The sequence below is a fragment of the Agelaius tricolor genome, unplaced genomic scaffold (genome assembly GCF_023055355.1).
Source record: "Agelaius tricolor isolate 1412-34295 unplaced genomic scaffold, bAgeTri1.0.p SCAF_2, whole genome shotgun sequence".
Taxonomy (NCBI): Eukaryota; Metazoa; Chordata; class Aves; order Passeriformes; family Icteridae; genus Agelaius; species Agelaius tricolor.
This window is the reverse complement of record NW_027269262.1, coordinates 7975793-7998543: the sequence shown is the minus strand read 5'-3', so window position 1 is coordinate 7998543 and position 22751 is coordinate 7975793. Positions and strand designations below refer to the sequence as shown.

General features: G+C 40.5%; 1 protein-coding gene across 4 annotated transcripts in view; it reads left to right on the top strand.

Moving 5' to 3' along the window:
* HIVEP1 (HIVEP zinc finger 1) overlaps window positions 1–22751 on the top strand; it is a 128179-nt gene that overhangs the window by 64463 nt on the left and 40965 nt on the right. For all 4 annotated transcript variants that reach the window (XM_071452056.1, XM_071452048.1, XM_071452029.1 and 1 more), the window contains one exon: window positions 4668–4721. In XM_071452056.1, the coding sequence (XP_071308157.1) occupies window positions 4668–4721 (54 nt within the window). The remainder of the gene's footprint in view (window positions 1–4667; window positions 4722–22751) is intronic.

Sequence of the window (22751 nt, the reverse complement as noted above, 5' to 3'; positions counted from 1 at the left end):
GTGACTTAATTCCTCTGTGTGCTGTCATTGTGTGGGGCGAGGTGACTTGTTCAACAGGACAGTCATCTCATTATGCTGCTGTGGGGACTCTTGTCACTGGAAAAAAGCCCTAGAGAGATGAAACAAACCAAACCCACAAACACTTCACTAGAAAATATAGTGTGCTCCAGCTTAAATTGCTGTCATAAGTTACTGGTTTTATACTTTGCCAACCTCACACCTTTCAGTATTTCTGCTTTCCCTGCTGAAGTTAATAAAACTTTATTTTCCTTAACTCACCATATAAGTGAGGCCTTTAATCTCTCTGAAAATTTGTAATGCATATCTGATACATAGAATGCTAGACATATTCAGGGTTTTATACATTATTGGGATAATCTCTTTGGAAAAAACCCTGTAAACTACATTTTATTTATGAATTAATTAAAATCTCTGAGGTTCTATCTCTCAGTGAAGACCAAAAATAGAGACTGTAAAGCTGTTGAAAAATCTGGTTTATTTTTTCATTTAAAACCCCACCACAGTGCCACCATATCTAATTCAGACTGTTGGTATCCTTGTAATGATCTGTCACAGCAGGAGGTGTGTAAAACAAGAAGCATATTTTACTGCACGCTAGTCTCCTTCCTTGCATTCCTAAAAAGCACAGTTACATTACATATTTAAAACCTCAAGGAATTTGATGGTATTTCCACACAGCAGATACCTGCTGGGAGAGCTGTGGTGGAGAATAACGTGAGAAGATTTCATGCTGGAATAAGAAAAGCCATTGTACACGTTGTTTCATTTTCTTTTACTCATATGCAGGTGTGTGTGTGTGTATAATTTATATCTATAATGTATAAATAAAATCATTTCAGGATGCTGCTTGTGATTTGCATTTTTGTGGCATGCACCTGCCTGGGATGGCCAAGAGCTGGCTCTGTGGCTCATTGCAGTGCTGTCACATGAAATCTCCATTTTCTACAGCCATGCATATGATGATTTCCTCTTTCATTGCACCTCCACTAGTAAGTGCTTGGTGAGAAGTATCCCATCTTCAGTGAGAGTGTGTCTGTCATGGTCATTTGCTTCTAGGTGTGTGCTACTTCAGGAGGCTGTCTGCTGAAGGTTGGGGGCCATTGGCATAGGTCTTACAGTAAAGTAGTCAAGATATGTACTGTTCTGGCTCTTAGGGGAAATGAAGAGAGTGCTATACCTACCATGTACTAGAAATTCCCATTAGTTAAATGATTTTATCCTAGTAGAAGTAGATAATATTTCATTGATAAGCAAATGTTTCCTTTGTAAAATGTTCAGGTTAGACAGTAACGCAGGTTTAATTCTGAAATAATATTAGACCAAACAATTATTGGATTGGATAATATTATTTGCAATTAAATAGAGGACTTCTTGGTTTTCAGTTCCTCCTGGGCTTTACAGATGATTTTTTGTGTGGTGTCTTTTTGCTTATAAAGCGTTTTCAAAGGTGTGTACCATTAGAGCACCTGTAATATAATTATGACAGAATGTGGTATGATGTCAGAAATAATTTTCCTTAAGATGTTTGACATACAGCTAATTTAATGGCACACAAGAGAAGGAGATGACTGGATAATATAAATTTGTTAGCAAGTTATTGCTGGCGTACGTGCGAGTTGGCAGAAGACCTGGGGAGGCTGCCTTTTGGTGTTGCTGGGGTACTTGGCTCTAAGCCTGCTCCTGCCACCTGCTCCAGGGCCCTTAGGGATAACCCAGTTCTTCCCTCCAGCCTGAAACACAGCAGTCTGTAAAATGCAGCAGGGTGGGAAGCAGCTGCCACAGATTTTGTACAATGGTTTGGACATGCCTTGGTGCAATAGCCAGAGCAGGGAGCGTGTGATGCTGGCCATTAGGAGGATGTAGGCCCTAACAAAACATTTAGCCCCAAACTGATGTTAATACCCATGTCTCATTTACAGTCCAGATCACTGCTTTAGGTTTCCAGCACCAACACCAAGATTTTTCAGTGTTCAGAATGTTCAAAACTGTTCTGCACAGAGATACTGCCATAGGTATGAAGAAACACACACAGCAGAAATAACTCCTTGGGGAAAATGTATCAGGAGAGGCAGGAAGTGTAGGAGACTTTCTGGCTGTGTACCAGTCACCTGTTTACCTAGCTATTATTTCTGTTATCTGTGGTTCTTTGTTTGGGATTACAGTCTGACAAAGGAATGGTTGGGAATTACTGATAGGAACTAATTTTTTTTTTCCAATAAGAGACAGAGTATTCAGTTAAGGAGATCAAAGCCTCTAATCTTTCTGGCATTCTCATGTAGCGTGATTCTGAAATACTTAAGTAATTTTTCTCTAAAAACTAGGATGATTGTCAATGTAAATGCATATATTTCTTGTAGCATTTATGTGAAATATGCAGATAATAATTTTAATAATAAAACTGCAGTTGTCTATGTACTTAGATGTAAGTTTTGTTGACAAAACATTTACTCTGAGAACAGAAACACCATGTATTGTGCATTAAATATATCTCTAACATAGGGAAAGTGAGTTTGAGAGCCAAACTATCAAAGATTTGATTTCTTGTTGCCTTTTGCTAAAACCTACCAGCTCCATTTACGTGGGTAATTTGTTGATTTTTTTTCCAGTGTGTTCATATATTTTATCAACTGTCCTGCAACTTTGTAAATTGCTTATTTCTATCACCTGTAAAGCAATAGTCTGTGGAAAAACCGTATAAGATTGCTAGATACATTTTCCTCTGAGAGTATTAGTCACACGTATATAAAAGATGCTTTGTTTACATTTCCTCCTTTTTTCATTGGAAATGGTTATTTACATCCCTTTCTATAAAAAAAAAAAAGAATACATTTAGTATTTCAGCTGTAATATTAAATCCAGGAAAGCATTAAATATTGAGTCTTCTGTGTTTAAAGTAAGCCTGCATAACTGGCGTGGTAAAGAGATGGTGAAGGATTGTGCTCTTTTTGAGTTGTGTTAGTCTTCAGCAGCCAGTAAGTCAGTATAAAAGAAAATGTGATAAAACTTCCCATTAAATATGTATGCATGTCTCACTAACCCCAGGGGAAGAAGGAAGAAGTTTGGCTTTTCAAATTGCCGTGGTGTCTTTCTTTCTCATGAGAAGCTTTGGGAGTCAGTTAGCACCCTTGTGAGATGTTCTGGTCCATTCTCTGGGACATGTACAACAGAAAAATTACTGAGCTTTAATGAGAAGGGAAACCTGGTACTTGTTCTGAAAAACAGAAATGCAGAACCAGAGCGAGATCAACAAAGCTCAGTCTTAAAAGCTGCAAGAGTTTGATTCAGTTGTAATTATTTGGTTCTGGGGAGGAAAGAATTGAGAAACCATACCAGACTTCAACTGTGAATGAATGGTTCCAACATGCTTGAGTGATTCAGCTGATAAATAAAAGAGAAGTCATTTAAACCCACTTTTTAAGAATTGTGTTGAAGAAATATCCATTTTTTTGAAAGCTTGTGTTGTAAAAGTCAGAGTGAGTAAAGCCTCCATGCTTGTAAAGAAAGAGGTGAGGGCTTTGCAGAGCTGTCATACTCCTCTTGTGTATGGCGGCCATGAAGTCTGGCATTTCTTGAGTTGCACCAATAGAGTCTGGGAGATTTAGGATTAATCCAGTTACATTCTGTTCTTTCAATTTAATTCAATAAAAACTGACCCCACCAGGGGAAAAGAAGAAAAAAACTAATACAAGGAAAAAAGTTTTCACAGGTATTTTAGAAAATGACCATTTACATCTGAAAGCCACGTTCCAAGCTCAGATCTTGGTCAGTCAGGCCATAGTTTGATGTTCAGGACACCAAGAGAGCTCAGCCTCTCCCAGTGCTGCTACTTCTTACCAACACAACCTTTTATCCTGAACCTACTCAGAGGACTGTTTGCTACCAAAAGAAGATTTGGTCTTGAATTTTTATTCAGTCCAGTTACACCTTTTCTTGCTTCTTGCTCTGCACATGCAGACATGCAGACATGCAGAACAAGGACCCCCCTTTCCATGGGAGCTTCTGTGCAACAGCAGGTGAAGCACAGCTCTCCTTCCAACACCAGTGTGTCTGAGGGGCAGCAAGTGAACTGCAAAGACAGACTGGGAGAAAAGACTCAGGGCCTCCTTTTGCTGCTGCTCTGTGCATGTGGGAATTTCTGGTTGTTTCACAAAGAAATAAGGTGGGGGCTACCACTCACCCCCTGTGCTCCCATGTGAGAGGATTGGCTCCATTGCTTCACTTAGCAAATGCTGTTTGCTGTTCTTCTCACTATGTTTAATGCAACATTGACTTGCTCTAACAGCATTTTTCAAAAATGTATTAAAACACTCTGTAATGCACCGTAATACCTATTCCAAAGAGTCCCCTGACTGCACACATTATTATAGATGGTAGGAAGCTGCAGTGGGATTTGCTGTTAACTGCAGATCCGATGCCAGTGCTTTTCTTTCAGTGGTTCCGTGTAATTTAACATGTCAATAGCCTCTCTGGTAAAACATGATAAAATTTTATATGGTTGTATTACTCATAATGTACCACATAGTTACACATGAATGATATCACTCCTAAATATAAACAGATATTTCAAGACTGATTTCAGTAAATGACTTACTGCGATCTTGCCTTTTTTATATATGTGTTTTAATAGTGACCTCTCTTTCTTGCAGACAAAATTGAAGAAGCACAAAAACAACTTAATGGAACAGAAGACCAACAGAGAGGTAATAACAAGCCCCCAAAAAATAAATAGAAAGTAAATAAAGTATTGTGATCCTAGAGGCTGGTCCAAAGCCGCCTTGTGTCAGTGAAAAGACTCGGTTGGGCTGGGCACTGGATGAGGCCCCAGGCATGTCTGTCTGCAGATCAGGGGCTGTGTCTGTAATGTCCCACTTCAGCTGAGACAAAAAGGTTTTGTTTTATCCACTCAAGCAGCTGCCTTGACCTTGATGAGATTGCTGAAGCTGTAGCATCAGGGCCATGCACATTGCTGACCACAGCCTGTGCTAACCCTTAGTTCTTTATGTCATTTACCTAATCATTAACAACCGTACTCAGTTTATGGTGAGCAATATGTGATGATTTCCAGCAATATGCTGAGGAAAGAGACTGATCATCACTGCTTAGTTTAAGAAACAGATGACCTGTGGCAGATTTAATCTGTGTGTTAGAGCTTAGAAAGCTGGTGCAAACTCATTGCATTTCAAGAATGGCTGACTGCCGTGATACATGAGGATGCCCAGACACAGAGTGGGGAGCCCAAACAGAATTTTGCCAGGTTACTACTGGGCCTGTCATGGGAGAGGCATGAGAGGTCATCTCCACAGCTTAGAGGAGCAAAGGGGCAGGAAGAAACACAAATTAAGGATTCAGAGAAAGAGTAATCCTGCCCAGTCTCCTCTCAGGCCTGTTCCTGCAGAGCCCCAGCCTTTGTCCAGGAGTGAAACTGTCACCACGTGGAGTCAGGGAGCAGCTCTGCAGTTCACTGTTTGGACTAAAAGTGTTGCTAGCTGGGGGTGTGGGACACATTAGGGGATGCAGGGCAAAAGCTTCTGGGGATTGTGTAATGCTCTGTACCAGCAATTGGAGTTGGGCTGCAACCCTGAGGGATATGTCCAGGTGCAGCAACTGAGGAGTCTGGGATCCAGGGGTGGCTATTGGGCAGACTGAGTTTCTGAGCTAAGCTGCTGGTGAAATCCACCTTGGAGACATAGAAATATTTCCCTTAGTGGACCTTTGCCCTGTTTAGCCAGATCAAGGAGCAGGATAAGGTAGGAGTGCTCAGAGTGTCTGTCCAGGATCTGTATATCTGTATGTCCAGCCATATATATGTATGTATGTTTGGGGGGGGGGGGGGGGGGAGGGGGGTGTTTGATCTATATCCCTCTTGTGAAAACGTTTTCAGCCTTGCTACTGGTTGGATCTGGGGGCATGGAGCAGCAGCAGCCTCACTTCCTTGAGCTGCTGGATTTAGCAGATGAGATATTTTCTAGTATCTGGTGTCTGTGCTTTGGCTTTTTCTGGGTAGGCATTCACCTTTCAGTGGTGGTGGCCTGTGACACATCTGTGAACAGTGTTGTAAATTATTGATGTCTGTCCTGGAAGGTTTATTATCTTTCAAAACAATGAACTTCAAAACATTTTAAAGATCAGAGAGCAGAAGACATACCTAAGTGGATCTCAGCAGGGTCTCTCTGGCCCAGCATTTGGCCTCCCATGGAGGAAGTAGGATGTACTGTTAAAGGATACCACATAAGCCTGGCCAATTTCTTTAGTGTCTTCCCCTTATGAAGTCCACATACATTGAATTTAGGGATGTCTGCCTCATCCCTTTATTATCTAGACATTCATAGAGCTGTTACCTATGAGTACAGTTGATTAAATGCTACTTGCACCCAACATTCTCTGGCAGCAAGTTGCAGTAGTTCACTAGCAATAACATTAAAAATACAGATTTTATCTTTTCTCCTCAATTTCCAATTTTCCTTCCATTTTCAACAGGAAACAGCCCTAGCTCAAGCACTGTGAATCGTTAAATAGCAGTTCTACACTCACCTTATCGACTGCTTTCACGATTTTGTAAATCTTGTCCATATTTTGCTCAGCTTTTTTCTCTCCTAACTTGTAGCTGGCTTCATATTTCAAGAGGTTTATTATAAACAGTCTCATATGAGTATTAGGACTGCTCTATGTATTTGTAAAAGGTGGAAGAGATAAAACGTAAGTGGCTAGATAGCAGACCTTCAAATGATTGCAGAGATTTTTAAACAAACTAGACCTTCTAGTAAGTATTTCTTATGTATATCTATTTAGTGTGTCATAGATAAGTGATATTGTGATCCAAATGTGAAAAACTTGGCATGTAAGGTATAGCTGTCTGTTCTTGTTGCTGTTGGTCTCATAACATTAATACTGCTCTGGATGATTTTTTGTGATGGATGTGTTCAAGCTAAAGACAGGCTAACCTCTGCTCTTAGGCATTTGTTCTCACATGTGGCCCAGTAACATCTTTGCATAAAGTAAGATAAATTCTCTAGGGTAAACTTAGCAATGTACTCTGAAAGGGATGGGGTTACAAAGGTTTATGTGGTGGTAGCACTCAGCTTTCAAGCATCTCAGAATCAAAGAGAGATTTGACTTAACTTTTGGCTTCTAGCCTCAATTCTTATGGCTGGAAATTGAAAAATAAAGTTTTACATTGAAAACTGATACATAAATAACTGAGGTAATAAAGTTAGTCTTTTCAAATTAAAACTGTCCTCTGCGCCTATGGGGTTTTTTTAGTTTCTTACATGCCTGAATAGATCACATTCTTGGTAATATGAAGTAAAAAAAAAATTTTATTTGAAGCTTTAGACTCTGAAGGCTGCTGAAAAAAAGAAAATACATGTTTTGAGCTAAACAAGTAAACAAAAAAATGCACATATTAACATAAGTTATTGTAAATCACAATCCTGTGTATACAGATTCATGTGAGATATGACTGTATATTTTTCCTCTTGGTTAATTTATTTTGGTTTCAGTTCATCTAGATCACTTTAGATTTATTTCCTATCTAAAATGATTAAGAAATGTAATTTTGTGGAATTTATCATAAGTTAAGTGTTGCTCTGTCAGAGGAGCTGTCAGTGGCACAATGTATTTGTGGGGAGTTTATCATAAGTTTATTCATGCTGAGTTTCTGCTGAGTAGCTTTGTGCACTGATCAGTCATAACTTTATACATGTTTGGGATTTAAGTTGAATTTAATTGACTACAGAAATACATGTATTTAACAACTCATTTTGCCATTAGCTATAGTAATCCAATTAAGTTCAAATTGGAGTAGGACTCAAGCACAAATGAGGCAGTAAATGGGCAGACATAATTTTCAAGTTTGCACTTCAGGTATTTAGTATAAAGTTGCAACTGCTTTTTTGTCTTTTGAAGTGATAGTTCACAAATGATTCAAATGGCCTTGATTCAAATAACCACTTGAGACCAGAAGCATGTTCATTAGGGGTTGTGCTCAGCTTCCTGCTCAGCGAGTGTGGAAGGTGGCTAATTCTCATGTAGGTTCATTTTCTCTCTGCTGCCCAGCTGCCACTCTGCATTTTCAAGAGGAGAAACTGTGCTTCCCCTTCTTTTTGCTGCTATTTCCCAACACTCTTTTACACCCTGGGTGTGCCCCTATTTTGGGGCTGAATTTTGTCTTCTGGCACATGTACAGGGTTTAATTAATGTGATAGAGAAAGTCTTGCTCCACATGGTGTTCTTTAAAATCTAGAAGGGATGGTGAGCTTGAACTACACAAAATCTCTCCTTGAGAATGCAGTTGAAGTTTTCTGTGGTGTGGGACTCAGTGGATATTGTGGGCTGGAAAACATTCAGGTGAATGCAGCTGCTTTATCTTTGATCTGCCATTGGCCATCCTCCTAAGAAAGCCATTCCAAGGATGTCTCTCTGTCTTCTCCCTCCCAGACAAGTCAAGTTCTATCAGATTGTGATTACCACAGAGGCATCTGATTTGGTCATCCTCAGAGACAGTCCAGCCTCTGAAGTGCTGTAAGCATTTTGTTTCCTGCTTTAACCACTGCAGCAGTTCTTTGCCTGTCCCAGCACTCTGGGTCCCAGGTACTTCAGCGCCACCAACACTGCCATTATGTTCCTTAGGTCTAGTGAACTAACTTGGCCGTCTCCATACTTGGTGTCAGCAATGCTGACTGCCACCTAAATCTCTCTCTGCTTTTGGATGTTTGGGGAACATTCAAAACACTCAAGCTGGTGACAAACTCTAGCAGCACCAAGATTTGCCAGAAAATGGATGAAAGGTTTCCAAAAGGACCATCTGATCTCACTGGTAGGCAATACAGATGTATACTCTGTATTGCCTACCAATCCTGGGATCCCTCAGGCTGTTTGGACTCCCTCATTTCAGGTAACTGCTTCTTGCTGTGTCACCAGAAGGGTCAATGATAAAATTCTGGGTAAGATGAAGATGGATTCCTTCATTCTCCTTCTCATTCATGGCTATTGTTGTGTCCTCAGGCGGTAGGGTGGTCTGCAATGGACTGGAGACATTCATGTGTTTATCCGCCTTACTGGAGTTTGGACTTGCAGGCTGTCCTAGTTGTTTGTCAGGTGTGAACTCATCCCTCTGAATAAGCTACTGCCTATTGTTTGATCGAGTTTTTCACTTTCTGCAGTATCAAAGTTTAACCCCAGCTGGCAACTAAGCCCCACACAGCCACTTGCTCACTCCCCCACAGTGGGATAGGGGAGAGAATCATAATAATAAAAGTGAGAAAACTGGATAAAGACAGTTTTTTAGGTAAAGCAAACGCATTCAAGCAAAGCAAAACTAATAACTCATTTACCACTTCCTATCAGCAGGCAGGTGTTCGTCCACCTACAGGAGAGCAGAGGTCTGCTGCCATTTGTCCAGTGACAAATTACATCATTCCCCTGTCCTCCTTTCCTGCTTTTTCTCCCAGCTTTATATGCTGAACCTGATGCCATATGGTCTGGAATATCCCCTGGGTCAGCTGGGGTCAGCTGTCCCGGCTGTGTCACCTACCAGCTCCGTGTGCACCCCCAGCCCACTCTCTGGTGGAGTGGTGTGAGGAGCAGAAAAGGCCCTGACACAGTGCAAGCCCTGGTCAGGAGTAATGAAAACATCCCTGTGCTACCATCCCTGTGCTACCATCCCTGTGTTCAGCACAAATACAAAACACAGCTCCCAGCCATAATTAGTACATGCAGGAAAGGGGGAGATTAGTGTACTGTTTGTACCTATTCAATTGGTAAAATTTTAAACAGGTTACTCATTGTCTCTGCAGGCTGTATATGGTATAACAAATCCACCCTAAGCTCATACTTCCAGACCTTCTTAAGGGTATGCAGGCATCTGCCAGTCTCTTCTCCTGATTTCTTCCCAGAAAGACATCTCTGTGTTTAACTTCAAGGAAAAGCTTTTCTTTTTTTTTTTTTTTTTTTTTATGGATTTGAGGATTTGTATCACCTGCCACCTCAACAATTGCAGCTGACTTTGTTCAGACAAAGCATGGGAATAGTTACATCTTGAATTACACCTTTCCTTCAGGGTCTGTGCTCCATAGCATGAACGAGGAGGATCCATGTTACGGTGGCTCAGTTTGTTGTAGCAGCACACCTAGTCTCACCCCCAGAAAAAGCAATGCCATAAATAGCAGAAAGAAATAAGCTGTTACTTAACTTTCAGGTCAGTGCATTATGTTGGTCCCTTGCAGTTTGCCAGTTCTGATAGTTAGTACTCATTATGGAGTACTCACTTGAATTAAAGGGTCTGTGCTAAGGTCTATTTAACACCTATTTTGGTCTGTCATTTGCCTATCAATCAAGTTACTGTAGTTTCTCACTCCATCCTTTCCACATTCCTTAAAGACCTTTTTCGGTTTCTTGCCTTCAGCTGGAGGTGCAGGAATTTAAATACTAAGCTGTTCATTCTTCTGTGTCATCAGTTTCAGATCCTCAGCATAGCTGTTCACTTTCTAGTCTGTGAAATTGAATTTCTAAGTTGCTCTCACTTATTCTAGAGGCCATTTGTGGCAGATCTGTTTTGATGATAGCATTCCCTTTCAGAGATACCGCAGTTTGTCCCTGAGACAGTAGCAGAATTTCACCCAGACCAGCTCTCTTTCCAGAGTCCTATGCTTTGATATTAGTGGAGCTTCTTCACGTTTGAGATACAGAAACATTGTTGGCCAGTTCAAGAGTTTTGCTTGACTTATCAGTGATTGTTCGAATGGCTGGAGGTTCTGTCAGTGCTCACAAGAAACCACCTCAACAGAACTATTCAAAGCCCTGGTCTGGACTCCTGCAAGGTCCAAGCAACTTCTGGGTGCTGTTGAAGTACACCTTTATTTCCAGCCTCTGTCATGGAGCTGCCTGAAGCCTCCATCATCATTTTCAGTGGGTGCTAATCTGTCTCTTGTGAGAAACAACTGTTCACTCTGAAAATTTAAAAAGGTTTATTAAACTTTTACAAAAATACAACAAAAGGACTATATAAGGAAAAATTCACAGCGCTGGGAACTGCCCTCATGGATACCACATGGCCAGTTCATCTTCAAGATGGATGCTCAGTCTTTTATACCCGTGGGTGTTGCACCAACCAGCCCTGGCCCCTCCCAAAATCTGCCAGTCAGCTCTTCTTTGCAATTTATCGGTGGTTACTGCTTCCTTGTAATTTGATTGGAGGTCAGGTGTTGCCATGCCACACCCCCTAAGCACCAAGCTTTTCCATTCCCAACTGCCCCGGGTAAGGGACCCATGTGCAGCCTTCTCTCTACCTGTCCTAGACAACCCCGGCTGTCTGATGGCAACAACACAGGGGGGAAAAGGGAACTATGGGGAGAGCAGAGGCCATCTAAATGACAATAACATAACTATACATCAATAAAGCTTTTCTTAATATTCACACAATACTTATCCCTTAATTGCGAGAGCCAATCGCCTCATTATCCATCTATAACATCTCAGAAGCCTAAAGGTTGAAGCAGTGTTTGGTGGCGTGGCTCTGTAGTCACTGTTGGCGTGCAGAACATGACTCTCCATTTGCTTCCTTCAGTCCCAGTATAGCTGTGTGGAAGCACCCCTGGAGTGAGTGGACCTTTGAGCTGTCATGCACAGAAAGAGGAAAGAAAGGAGAGATTGCATTCACCACCAAGTACTCTCTGAGATGCACAATCCACATGCACATATGTTCCCCTCCCACACTTGCAGTCCCTTCAAAGCAGTGTGTTGGCATGGAGGAGAGACAACCAGAATTAAATGCCCTTTACCTTGTTTGCCCATCTGCTGTTTTTTTAACCGGAATGTTATTTTTCTAGTAAACTGAACAGCACTGAGATTTGAGTGAGAAGATTTGTCTTTATAAATGTGAGCATGAGACTTTAGATCACAAATATATGTTCTGCTGCAGATTGATGGTAGACATATTTTGTATCATGAGAGTTTTTCCTAACCCTCCCCGCTTTATCATCCCTCTTGTTACATGAATGCATGTTGTTGACAAAATCATTGAGGGAGTTTGAAATCAATTATTATAAATATGCCAGCATTCTGCTTAGATAAACAAAGCATTGCATATGTCTTACCTTAAAGATTGCTGCTGTTTTCATGTTGTCATGTCCCAGCTTAGAGATGACTCTCACCAGCCCACCATCTGGCCCCAAAGGAGCAGCCAGGTACCTTCCCTCCTCTCCCCTCCTCACAGGCACTCTCATTCCTGCCTTCTGCCACTACACCTCTCCAAAAAAAACAGGTGGGAGCACTTCATGCTGGAGATGTGCCCTGCTCCCTAGGCCATCACAGAATCATAGAATGGTTTGGGTTGGAAGGGACCTTAAAGGTCATCTCATTCTAGCCTCTTCCAAACCCCCTGCCATGGGCAGAAACACTTTTCACTAGACTGGGTTGCTCAAAGGCTTATCAAGCCTGGCATTGAGCACAGCCAGACAGCTGCAGTCAATACCATATTCTTTCACTTGGGGGAAATAGGAAGTGGAATGAGAAGGGGAAGTATCAGACAAAAATCTGGAAATGGGATGCTAAACAATTTACATGTTTGTATTTACTAGCTTAGTGTGACATCATCTTCCTCAGATGTTTCTTTGAATTTTTCCAGGAGGTTCGCAGGCACAGGAGCTCTCTGGATGCTTTGCTGCTGTGTAGTACCAGTGTAGTATCATTAGTCCAAAACATTTTCTTTCCATTTTGTATTTGTAGGAAACTGCCTTACTTTTTGGGCAAGGTACATAACCAAGATCCAGAGTTTCATTTGATTCTTTTCATCTTCTCATCCTTAACTTCCCCAACCCTATGGGCTAGAAATATAGTCATTCTAAATGGAGGTATATAATCTTCAAAATTGCAAATTACAGTAATGTCGTGTTTGTTATTTAATGCTGATGAGAGGATTAGCTTTTTTTTTTTTTTACCTACACCAGAACTGCCTAGCTTTTACTTTCCAGGTGTTCAAAACTACCACTTAGCAGTGAGATTTCGAGCAATTCACGTGTTCATTTTCCTGATACCTGATTTCATCAAGTATTTGTATCTGCATTTAAATATGTCAATACATCTGTCTGAGAGATGGTTTATTTAAATTGTTCTCTGTGTGTCAATATATAAGGCTTTCATTCAAGACTGAAATATCTTCCTAAAATATTTACATCAACTCAGACATCTATGATTGGCTTAATGCAGGAACTATTCATGTCTATAGCTCATGTTGTACAAGATCTCACATTTTCATAAAGTCACATCTATTCTTGAAATCTCTGATGTTTTCACATTGAAGGAACATTGCATACTGCTAATAACAACAGTGACAACTTGAAAGGTCCCTTCTGTTTTCAGGCACGTTCAATACAGGGGTTTATGCCCACGAAGAACAGTGAGAAAACTCTCCTGACTTCTGCAGAAACAGAAATAGTCTCTGATATCATTTAACCTTGGTTTTCTTTGCTCTTGTCTTCAATGGTTAAGTACATTTTAATGTCCCCACTTAGGCAGTGAGGACAAACTGATAAAAATGGAGATATTTACGTGTTCTGTGCTCTGAGAGACAATGTTAGAATATGGGCTTAACCCAGAGAAGTTTTCCGGCTCCTGTAGACCTCCTGCATTGTGAGTCAATGTCTGTATCTGTTATTTCTATTTTAGTTTTCTTCTGTTAGTACATTTCGTTTAGACAACTAGCAGATGAAATCTGCTTGGTATATCCACTGCTGGTGCTAGACATAGCAAGAACTGGTGTTGTTTTGACAGGCAGACAAACAGATTTACAGTTTTAAATTGAAAATTTCATCCTTTGGAGCTATTAGGAGAACTTGGTTAAAACATTAATGGGATGTTAAAGTGATGGTATTTTGACTTCTTCTGACAAGTGTGGCAAATTTTCTGAGCGACAGTTCAGCAAAAGAGATTCCAACCTGCAAGTACAATTTTCAAAGGGACATTGTACAAACTAACATTATAAAACAATCATTGGAAAAGCATCTTCCTGATAGTAAATGGAAAGTATCTATTCCAAATCCACTGTACAGTACATTGTTAATTAGGGGGCTATGTTTTCAGACACAGCAAAATTTTGAGCCTAGTCCTGTTTTAATGAATAGAAGGATTTCTTTCAACTTTATAGAATCTGAGGCCAGAGCAAGCTCATTTTTGTGGTGGGAGAATGCTGAGCTAACAAACTGGCTAATTTGAGAGCATACCTACACACACACGCATAGTGAATTCAAAAGGGTGCTAATTTTAGCTGATGTGAACTGGGAGCAAGCCAGTTGTGGAAATGGAAGGTTTTTACTTGTTAGCTTCCTTGCAGTCTGCCTTGCATATGAGTAATGAGTGGTTTTTTTCATGTTTTCCTGATACTTCCTTAGCTCGGGGAGTTGTTAGTTTCCTTTGGTCTGCTTTGGAAGGGAAAATATAACATAAATGGATGAGTGATGAGTTGGATGAAATGTACCACTCTCTGGTAATGATATGCTTATGGGCTGACCTCCATGGAGCCTTTCTTAGGAATCTCCTTGAATGTGTGGATGTGTGAAAGGGCAAAAAGAGAGACTGTGCACATTTATGGATAAAGGGCACCTGAGGCTGGGGGAAGGACTCTGAGTAGCTCGGAAATGGGGGCTTCCCCCTGATGCTGAAGGAAACCTACCCTGTGGAGATCATCATTTCCACCTGCAGCATGACAAAACCGCAATCTGGATATTCCTTGGTTAGGACATTTCTCGCATCTAGATTTCAGTCAAATGGGCTTGATTACTCTACTTCTGTCGTGCTCACAGCACCATTTAGTCCCAAAAGAAAGACCTGCTGTGTGGGACTTTTCCTACTCTCTATGCCAAATCTCCTAGTCCTTTCTCTGTCTTAAAATAAGGTTGTTAGGTGTGAGCTCTTTCCTACTCTTCATTCCTGATGAGTTGCTACAGGCAGTATGGAAATTGCTCCATTTGATCCCTGCTTTTCATATGGAAGATTATGTTAAAGAAAGGAGAATGTGACTAAGGAGCTTGTTCTGTTTGAACATCATTATGTGCAGGGATGGTTTAGTTAACATCTTGTTCCTTTCATTTCTGTTTTTTCTCCCCAGATTCATGTTTGGATATTTTATATTCAGTGTCTCGTCTGACCATGTAGCAGTTGCTCTCTGCTGAAAACCCTTACACTGGCTGCTGTTTCATGAGCCTGTCTATCATTCTGTTTTCATGGCCTTTCTTCTTCAGCGGTGTTAGAGGCGGAAGTTGTTCTAATAATTTGCTAGCCAAACCCTGACTTTCCAGTAACAACTGGATATACTTAAATTACAAACAGGTACTTTAGTTGTGAAACTGTTGACAACATTGCCTGATACCCAAGGAAAGTTTCTGGATGTCCCTGAGATATTTTAGTTGATTTCTAGCAGTGTAGTTTCTTTAACTATTTATATTTAAGTAGCTTTTATTTTCACATGGATAATTAGGTGGAACTGGTTTCTGCTTTGCTTTGATTGGGAGCTCATTAATATGTCTTTTTGCTTGTCTTTGGAGTGCCCAAGCAAGAAAGAACTTCTCAGGCTGTGATTGCTGGTGATGTGAGTTATCATAGCATTGTCTTGTCACTTACTCATAGTCAATGTGCTTTATCTTGAGAGCACTTAAAATGTGATTACTTTTCTTAGATTGATATGAAGGGTTCTGTGCAGTTTAGGAATATATAGCTGTTAAAGGGCTATAATCCAGAGCCAGTATATGAATGCCACAGGCTACTTAATATAGCAAATATTTTAAATTTTTTGCAGGATGTTTAAAATTCTGTAGTATATGCCCTTGCTGAATTTTCATACATTGCCATTTCATGTGCGGAATTAGGCATTAACCATAGCCTGTGTGGTCAGTGTCTGCTGTTTTTGCATTGCTTTCCTCTGTCTTTCAATGTCAAATCTTATGAAACTTCTCAGTGGTTCAGCCTCTGCTGGTTTCTTACACCATAGTGGTGGGAAATCTTGATCAGTATCAAATGTCATGTTTCATTTAATGTGTGTCATGCTGGGCAGGAAATTAATTCTTTTTGGGGAAAAAAAATCCTATTTCACTTTGGTCAGAGGTTTTCAGATGTGTCGAAGTGTTGCATTTGATTGCTGTTTGCATATGGACGTTGGAATGCCTCAGTTGAAGTTCTCATGTTACCTCAATTGTCAGATGTTTATTGTTGTTTGATCTTCATGGTCTTCCTCATCAAGCATACTGATTTTATGGCTAAAAATCTGCTGGTTGTTACTTTCTTCACTTGAGATGCTAGATGCACTAAATGAAACCAAACTGTTCTAAAGAAGGTATTTCGTGGTCCTGTTAGCTAGGGCACTTATGTCCTTTACACCTCATCAGAAGTCAAGGGTGGCTTGATGTGAGTAGCCATGACTTGAAAAGGTGCCGCCGGGAAGACAGCCCCAGACTGCAGCTTATCATTTCCTCTTTACCTGTCCCAAGGCCAAACAAGGGTTGGCAGGCTCTCACATCTGAGATGAAACTGTATCATGGGAGAGCTTCCTGATAAGTCCAAGCCCTGTGCCTGGGGGCAAAGGTGTCTCCCTTTGCTTAGGATAAAATGTTATTGCACAATTTATAAAGCTAATCCGCTCTGCCCTCGCAGGGGTGTTTCACCATATGTGAGGACTAGCCCAGAGGCTAGTGGCTGGAACCTTTGTGGCTGGAACCTTTAAACATGTCAGTTACTGTATTTCACTTGTGAGGTTATGTGTGTTCCTGTTTCTTGGGGAGGAACCTTTTATGGTTTGAATTAATTACTGGATCATATCTGTATCTCTTCATTGTAGCTTCGATCAGTCCAGAACATTATTCTCCCCTTTCAGCTTCAATGTAATTTTACAACTTAAACACTGGTGAGGGAGGTCCTGAAACCTGGGGGCTGAGGAGCCCCTTGCTCACTCCCACACCAGCTTCTCTCTCCCTCACAGGAGAAGTATAAGCAGGCCTATTATTTCAGGGAAACATTACTCAAAGGCAAGAAATACTCCTTCCTTTCCTCAGTGTTACCTTCATAGGTAACGTACTTTCACAATTCAATCCTGTAAATATGGAATTAGTGGAAACAATAAATTGTGTAGTTTAAACTTTGCCATTTGTACTAAACATTACTGAATTATATTTGGCAGTTCTTAGCAATTGATTATTTTTGATAGCCAGCACTAGGGGTATTTCTTGGAATGTCTGTAGTTGAAAACCACAAAATTCCATATGAGCAGAATGTTTTTATATTGCATTGATTTTGTTGAGGTATCTGTTAGTTTTGCCATTAGTAAGATGAAATGTGAACAGAATTTAGTTTGGGATTTGTTCCATGATGGAAATTGCAAATGGGAAAATGAATTAAGCAAAAAGGAAAATAGAAAAGCAGGATTCCTGGGGTTGCTGTTCCTGGTGTAGCAAGAGAAGTGTCATTGGTTCATGATGACTTAACAAGATGAAGACCTATGGAAGCATGCAAGCAGTGTCTTGGGTATGAACATGAGCAAAAGTACTTTGCCGACATTCAGCTTTATCTATTCTAATCTCATAACAATGGAAACTCTGATAACTATGATAAAATGGTTTCTATTATAGAGTTGGGGACAAGGGGACACTGTTTCCCACAGTATTGCTGTATCCTGGTGAGGTTGGTAAGGTCTGGCTAGGTGGACAACCAGAGGAGTAATTCAACAGGTAGAAATGCACAGCCCTGCACCCAGGCAGGAGGAGACCCAGGCTGGGGACTGACAGGCCAGAGAGCAGCTCTGTGGAAAGGCCCTGGGGTGTGGTGAGCAGCAAGCTGGGCACCCACCAGCAGCACACCTGGCTGCAGGGGAGACCACAGCATCCTGGGCTGCATGGATGAAAGCATGACCAGATCAGGGGAATGAATGATCTGCCTCTACTCAGCAACCCTTAGACCACTTTCAGATGCTCCGGTTATACCAGCAGCATCCCACTCTCCCCAGTGCAGGAGGAACATCAGAAAACTGCAGTGAGTTCAGTGTTGAGGCACCACAGCCATCAGGGCTGGAGCATTTGCACTCTGAGGAGAAGCTGAGGAACCAGGGCTCGTTCAGGCTTGAGAAAAGGTGGTTTTGGAGGTGGTTACCATGGAGTCAGACATCATGATGGAGAATGGTGAGGGGATGAGAGGCAATAGGAACAAGTTGAAACAAGAGTGATGCAGACTGGCTTGTTCCTCATGAGGACAGTCAAGCAGTGGAAAATATTGCTCACAGAAGCTGTGTAGACTCTCTTCTTGGAGGTTTCCAGTACTTTATAGTTCAAAGCCCTATGGACTCAGGTCTCATCCCGTAGCTGGCCCTGATTTGAGCAGGAGGCTGGACTAGAGATTTTCTGAGGCCACTTCCCAACTGAATTGTTTTGTGATGGTATGAAATACCAATTTTCAGTTTGGAAAATTCACTCAGTGGCAGAAGAACTGGATGTGATTTCTTGGTGTGTATCAATCAATATATATTTTTCTCAACAATTACTTTTAACATATGAACTTGAGAAACACTGACTTTATGGGCTTGCCAGGGTGTGATGGTAGAGGGCATTAACATTTAATTTGACTTTTCAAAAATGTATGCTGTCATTGAAGTTAGTGGCACTACTCAAGTGGGTGCAGGTACTACATTTTAACACAGGTGCGTCTTTCCTGGAGCTTGTGTTAGTAGGATATTTAGTATTTTGGTTAATAATGAGAAATTATGCTGATAAAATAGTCATTCCAATACAAAAATCTGGTGGAAATGACCCTTGGAAGAGGATTGGGGACCCTGTGCATGACAGCCAGAACAATACTTTTATGGGTCACATATCAACATTGTCTGTTAAAAACACCAAGAAAAATAATCATGTGCTCACAGTGTGAAATCCTGAAGCTGTACTCACTTTATACATGCTCTGTGGAATCATCTGCTGTTGGCTGGTATGAACAAAAGGACAAATGTTGGCACAGATGAACACTTGATCCAATCCCTGTCATACTGCTTTAGCCTTTGAATGTCAAAGCTCCTCCTTACTCTTCTTTTTAACTAATCCATGTTAAAATGTGCTTTACATACAAATCCAGTGTTTCTAAGGGTCTGCTCTAGATATGTTTGGACTGGTGTTCTCAGTAATAAAAGTACATAAACATGCATTAATCCTGCTGACAGGGCTTTGCAAATAACACTGCTGGCTTGGAGTGCCCCAAGTTCTGTCACTTGCCTCCTGACCTCTGAAACAGGGAGCGACCACCCTCTGGCCACTTCATGAAGCCTGAAATTAGGGATTGAAATAAGATTGTTCAAATTGTTTTGCTTTAAAATACGATTTTATTAGTACTTAAAATTAAGCATGGCACTTGTGTTAATCATGTTCAAGTCTTCGTGTTGACTTGTTGGCTGTGAACATTTTCATAGTTGTATGGGTCGGTTATGTAATCAAGGTTTTGTTGTTAGGGAAAATATTTATGGCTGTACTTAACACATAGGAAGTGGTATGAAGCTAAAAAGGTAGCTTATTAAAAAATGAACATTTATGCATAAATGCAGCAAGTTAGTCCTTGCTGCATTTAATGTGAGTTCTGGTGGCCTTATATTTGCCAGCAAATATATTTTTTCTTACTTCTTTATTTCATAATCATATTCTCTACTTATTCATGGAAACAGACCCACTGAGGTGATTCATGAGTGCTTTTGATAGTTTTGGTGAAATCAAAATTAAAGTGTTTGTAAAGCTTAGCTTAAATCAGAATAAAGTCTTTAGTAACAGTCTCTCATTTGGGGACCCTTCCGTCTTTGGATCGCTAGCATTGCTGGGTGTCACAGTAACCTCTTAGCCATTCATTTAAGACGTCAATTAGTAGTTGAAGACTTTCAAAAGAGACTTGGTCTTACTTGCAGTGCCCTGAGAGCCAAAGTACAGATTAGGAGCTAAAAGATCAGGCACTTGCATTTTAAAGTCTGGTCTTTGTATGGGAGCCAACCGTGATTTTTTTAAATTCTGCAACATGAAGTGAGTACATGTGATGAAAATTATGGCGCTCATTGGACTGCAGGGATAGATAGTGATTGCTTGCTCTATGTTCACAGGATGGCACTGAGGGAGAAGGGAGTGGTGCCCTTCCTTGGTTCCCTCTTACTCTTTACTTTAAGTTCAAGCCTGTAGCTCTACAGGCTTGAATTTAAAGTAAAGGGAGAGAAAGAGAGTGGGTGTTATAATAACATGTAGGCTTTGAGACAGGCAGTTCTGGAAGTTACTTAAACAAAACCATTGAGATCATTTTGTCAAGACACTGTCTGGTTCACCAGTAAATGCTTTAAAAGCAAAAAATCAGATCACTTATAACTTCCCTTATTTGCTGTGTGAGTTACTCTGCAGATTGCTATCTGCACCATCACACCTGTGTTCTGTTGTTCTATTTCCTGGGCATAAAGCGAAGCACATCAGAGAAATTATAGGTGAACAAAATCATGTTTAGAAACATCAGCTTTCTTTTGTCATGTTTTGAGTGCAGAATTCATGCTGAAGCAAAGGAATTACGTGGAGAATCTTGAGAGCAGGGAGAACAAAGCCAACCACGCAAAGCACAAAAGAGATGCTCTGGTGTCCCTGGAATGTGAAAAACGAGGTATTGAGCACAGTGGCATTGTCCCCTCTTCTCCTGGCCTGGGTAACTTAATCCTATTTGATGTAATACAGCTTATGAGAAAAGTTCTTTTTTGACATCTGAGGTGACAGCAGTTCTCAATAATACCACTTCACCACCAGAGGAAACAGGAAATTACCGCTGAATGATGAGAATGGCTGGGTGACTGCAGAGGGGGTGAGCAGAGCACATGGCATAGCTGGGAGAGAAAGAAAAGCAGATCAACTTCATACTTTTTTTGCACATCAGGATGTTTTTACACTCTTTTTGTTCAGTGTTGGTTTGTGAATGTGGGTACACGGAAGGCCCTGGCAAGTCATCGCACTCCTGAAAGTTGCAAGGCAGAGGAGTTTTTAGCATTTGGGGACCGATGCTTTCTGCCAGTTTTGTTGATGCCTCTGGAAATACTGATGCAGTTGACCTTTGTGCAATCATGTAGCTGTAGATTAAGAAACGTGCAGTGAAATATCTTCAGCATAAACTGGGAATACAAAGAAGAGACTTATACAAAAAGAATGACAAACTAAAAATAAGTGAAAGCAAAGTTGTTGGTAGTTCCTTTTTTTTCTCCAGATATGCCAAAAATTTGGTTATTAGCAAACATAACTTGAATATTTCCATTAGGAATAATAATAAAGATTTCTAAATTATCCAGGAGTAGGTTAGAAGACAGGACTTAAACATTTTTTAAGCCATGTAAAGTCATTGTGAAGTAAGTACATTTTTCAAGATTTTATAGACAGGTACACTGAAGCAATTCTGTGACTCCATCTCTGGGATCAGAAAATCTGTAGAGGCAGAAATACAAATAATAAATTAGTTCTCATGATTTCTGTAGACTGGAATTTTATCGGTATAGAAGCAGCACAATTATTGTGAAGACTGAAAAAAAATACTTTTTGCCTTTGTTTATTCTTTTTTCTTTTCTTTTCAATTTCCCAATCAATTTTTATACTTTGGCAGGTGTTCAACAGCATTTTTAAAAATAAAGCAATAAAGATACTATGGAAAATTCTGATCTTGTTATTCAAAGTGAGTGAATCTTTTTAATTGCTTGTTGATAGATTAGAAATACATTTTGACTTCCATTAAGGCTTTTGTAAGCCGCATTGTATCTTTCAGCTGTGTTGGTTTCCAGTTCACCACTTTGTGCAGGTTGAGTATCCTTCTTCTTTGGCACTGTATGGTTGAAACCCAGAAACAGTAGCTTTGAGTATTCCGATATATCAGGAAGCACCACATCATTTGATTGTTCAATAGCTGCAGTATGAAACAACTTAGTCTTTTTTGTGTACATTTGCTTGGATGTTTGCAATTCATGGCACTCTTACTTTCCTAACTGTGTAATCTGCCCATCTCTTCCTGTAGTGCTCCGGTACAAACACCAGCAGTATGATGGGTGTGGAGGCGTGAGTGTGACAGCACAAAAGCTACAGCGTGTACATAAAAGGAACCAAATCACTTATGTGCAATTAATGTGGCCATGTTTCAGAGAGATCGCCAAACCATGGCTAAAAGCACACTTTTATGTAATTACCTTGTTATCTTCTCTTTGGTTTGTATAAAACTGGTTTTTGTTGTTCTTGAAGAAAAAACAGTCGCAGTAGACTGTGAATTGTAAAGAATTCACCCTTAATAATATGAATGATAAGTTATTAGTTTAAGTCACTATTAAATTGTGAAGCAATGGAAAGTACAAAACGTTGTGATGAAAGACTGCTTGGCTTTGAATATGTTAAATCCAGCCTAATAGGAATAGGTTTTTATGATACAGCAATAAATCTGAAGTTCATTTGAAGGTTAAATGAACAATTACCACAGAAATTTCTTTCTGGATGCCCAAGAGGAGCACAAAGTTACCAGAACTAGGAGCCAGTAGTTCTGGCAAGGGATTCAAGCATCTCTTTCATGGGACTGCTGAATGTGGCAAAATAGACTCTTACCCTTCTTAGGTAAGCTTTCTCTAGTAGGGCTGGGAGAGGTATGGGTGAGGTTCTGCAGAGATTCCATACTTGCAATGAATTATGTGTGCTGTGGTTTCACCTCAGCCAGCAGCCAGGACTCCCTAATTC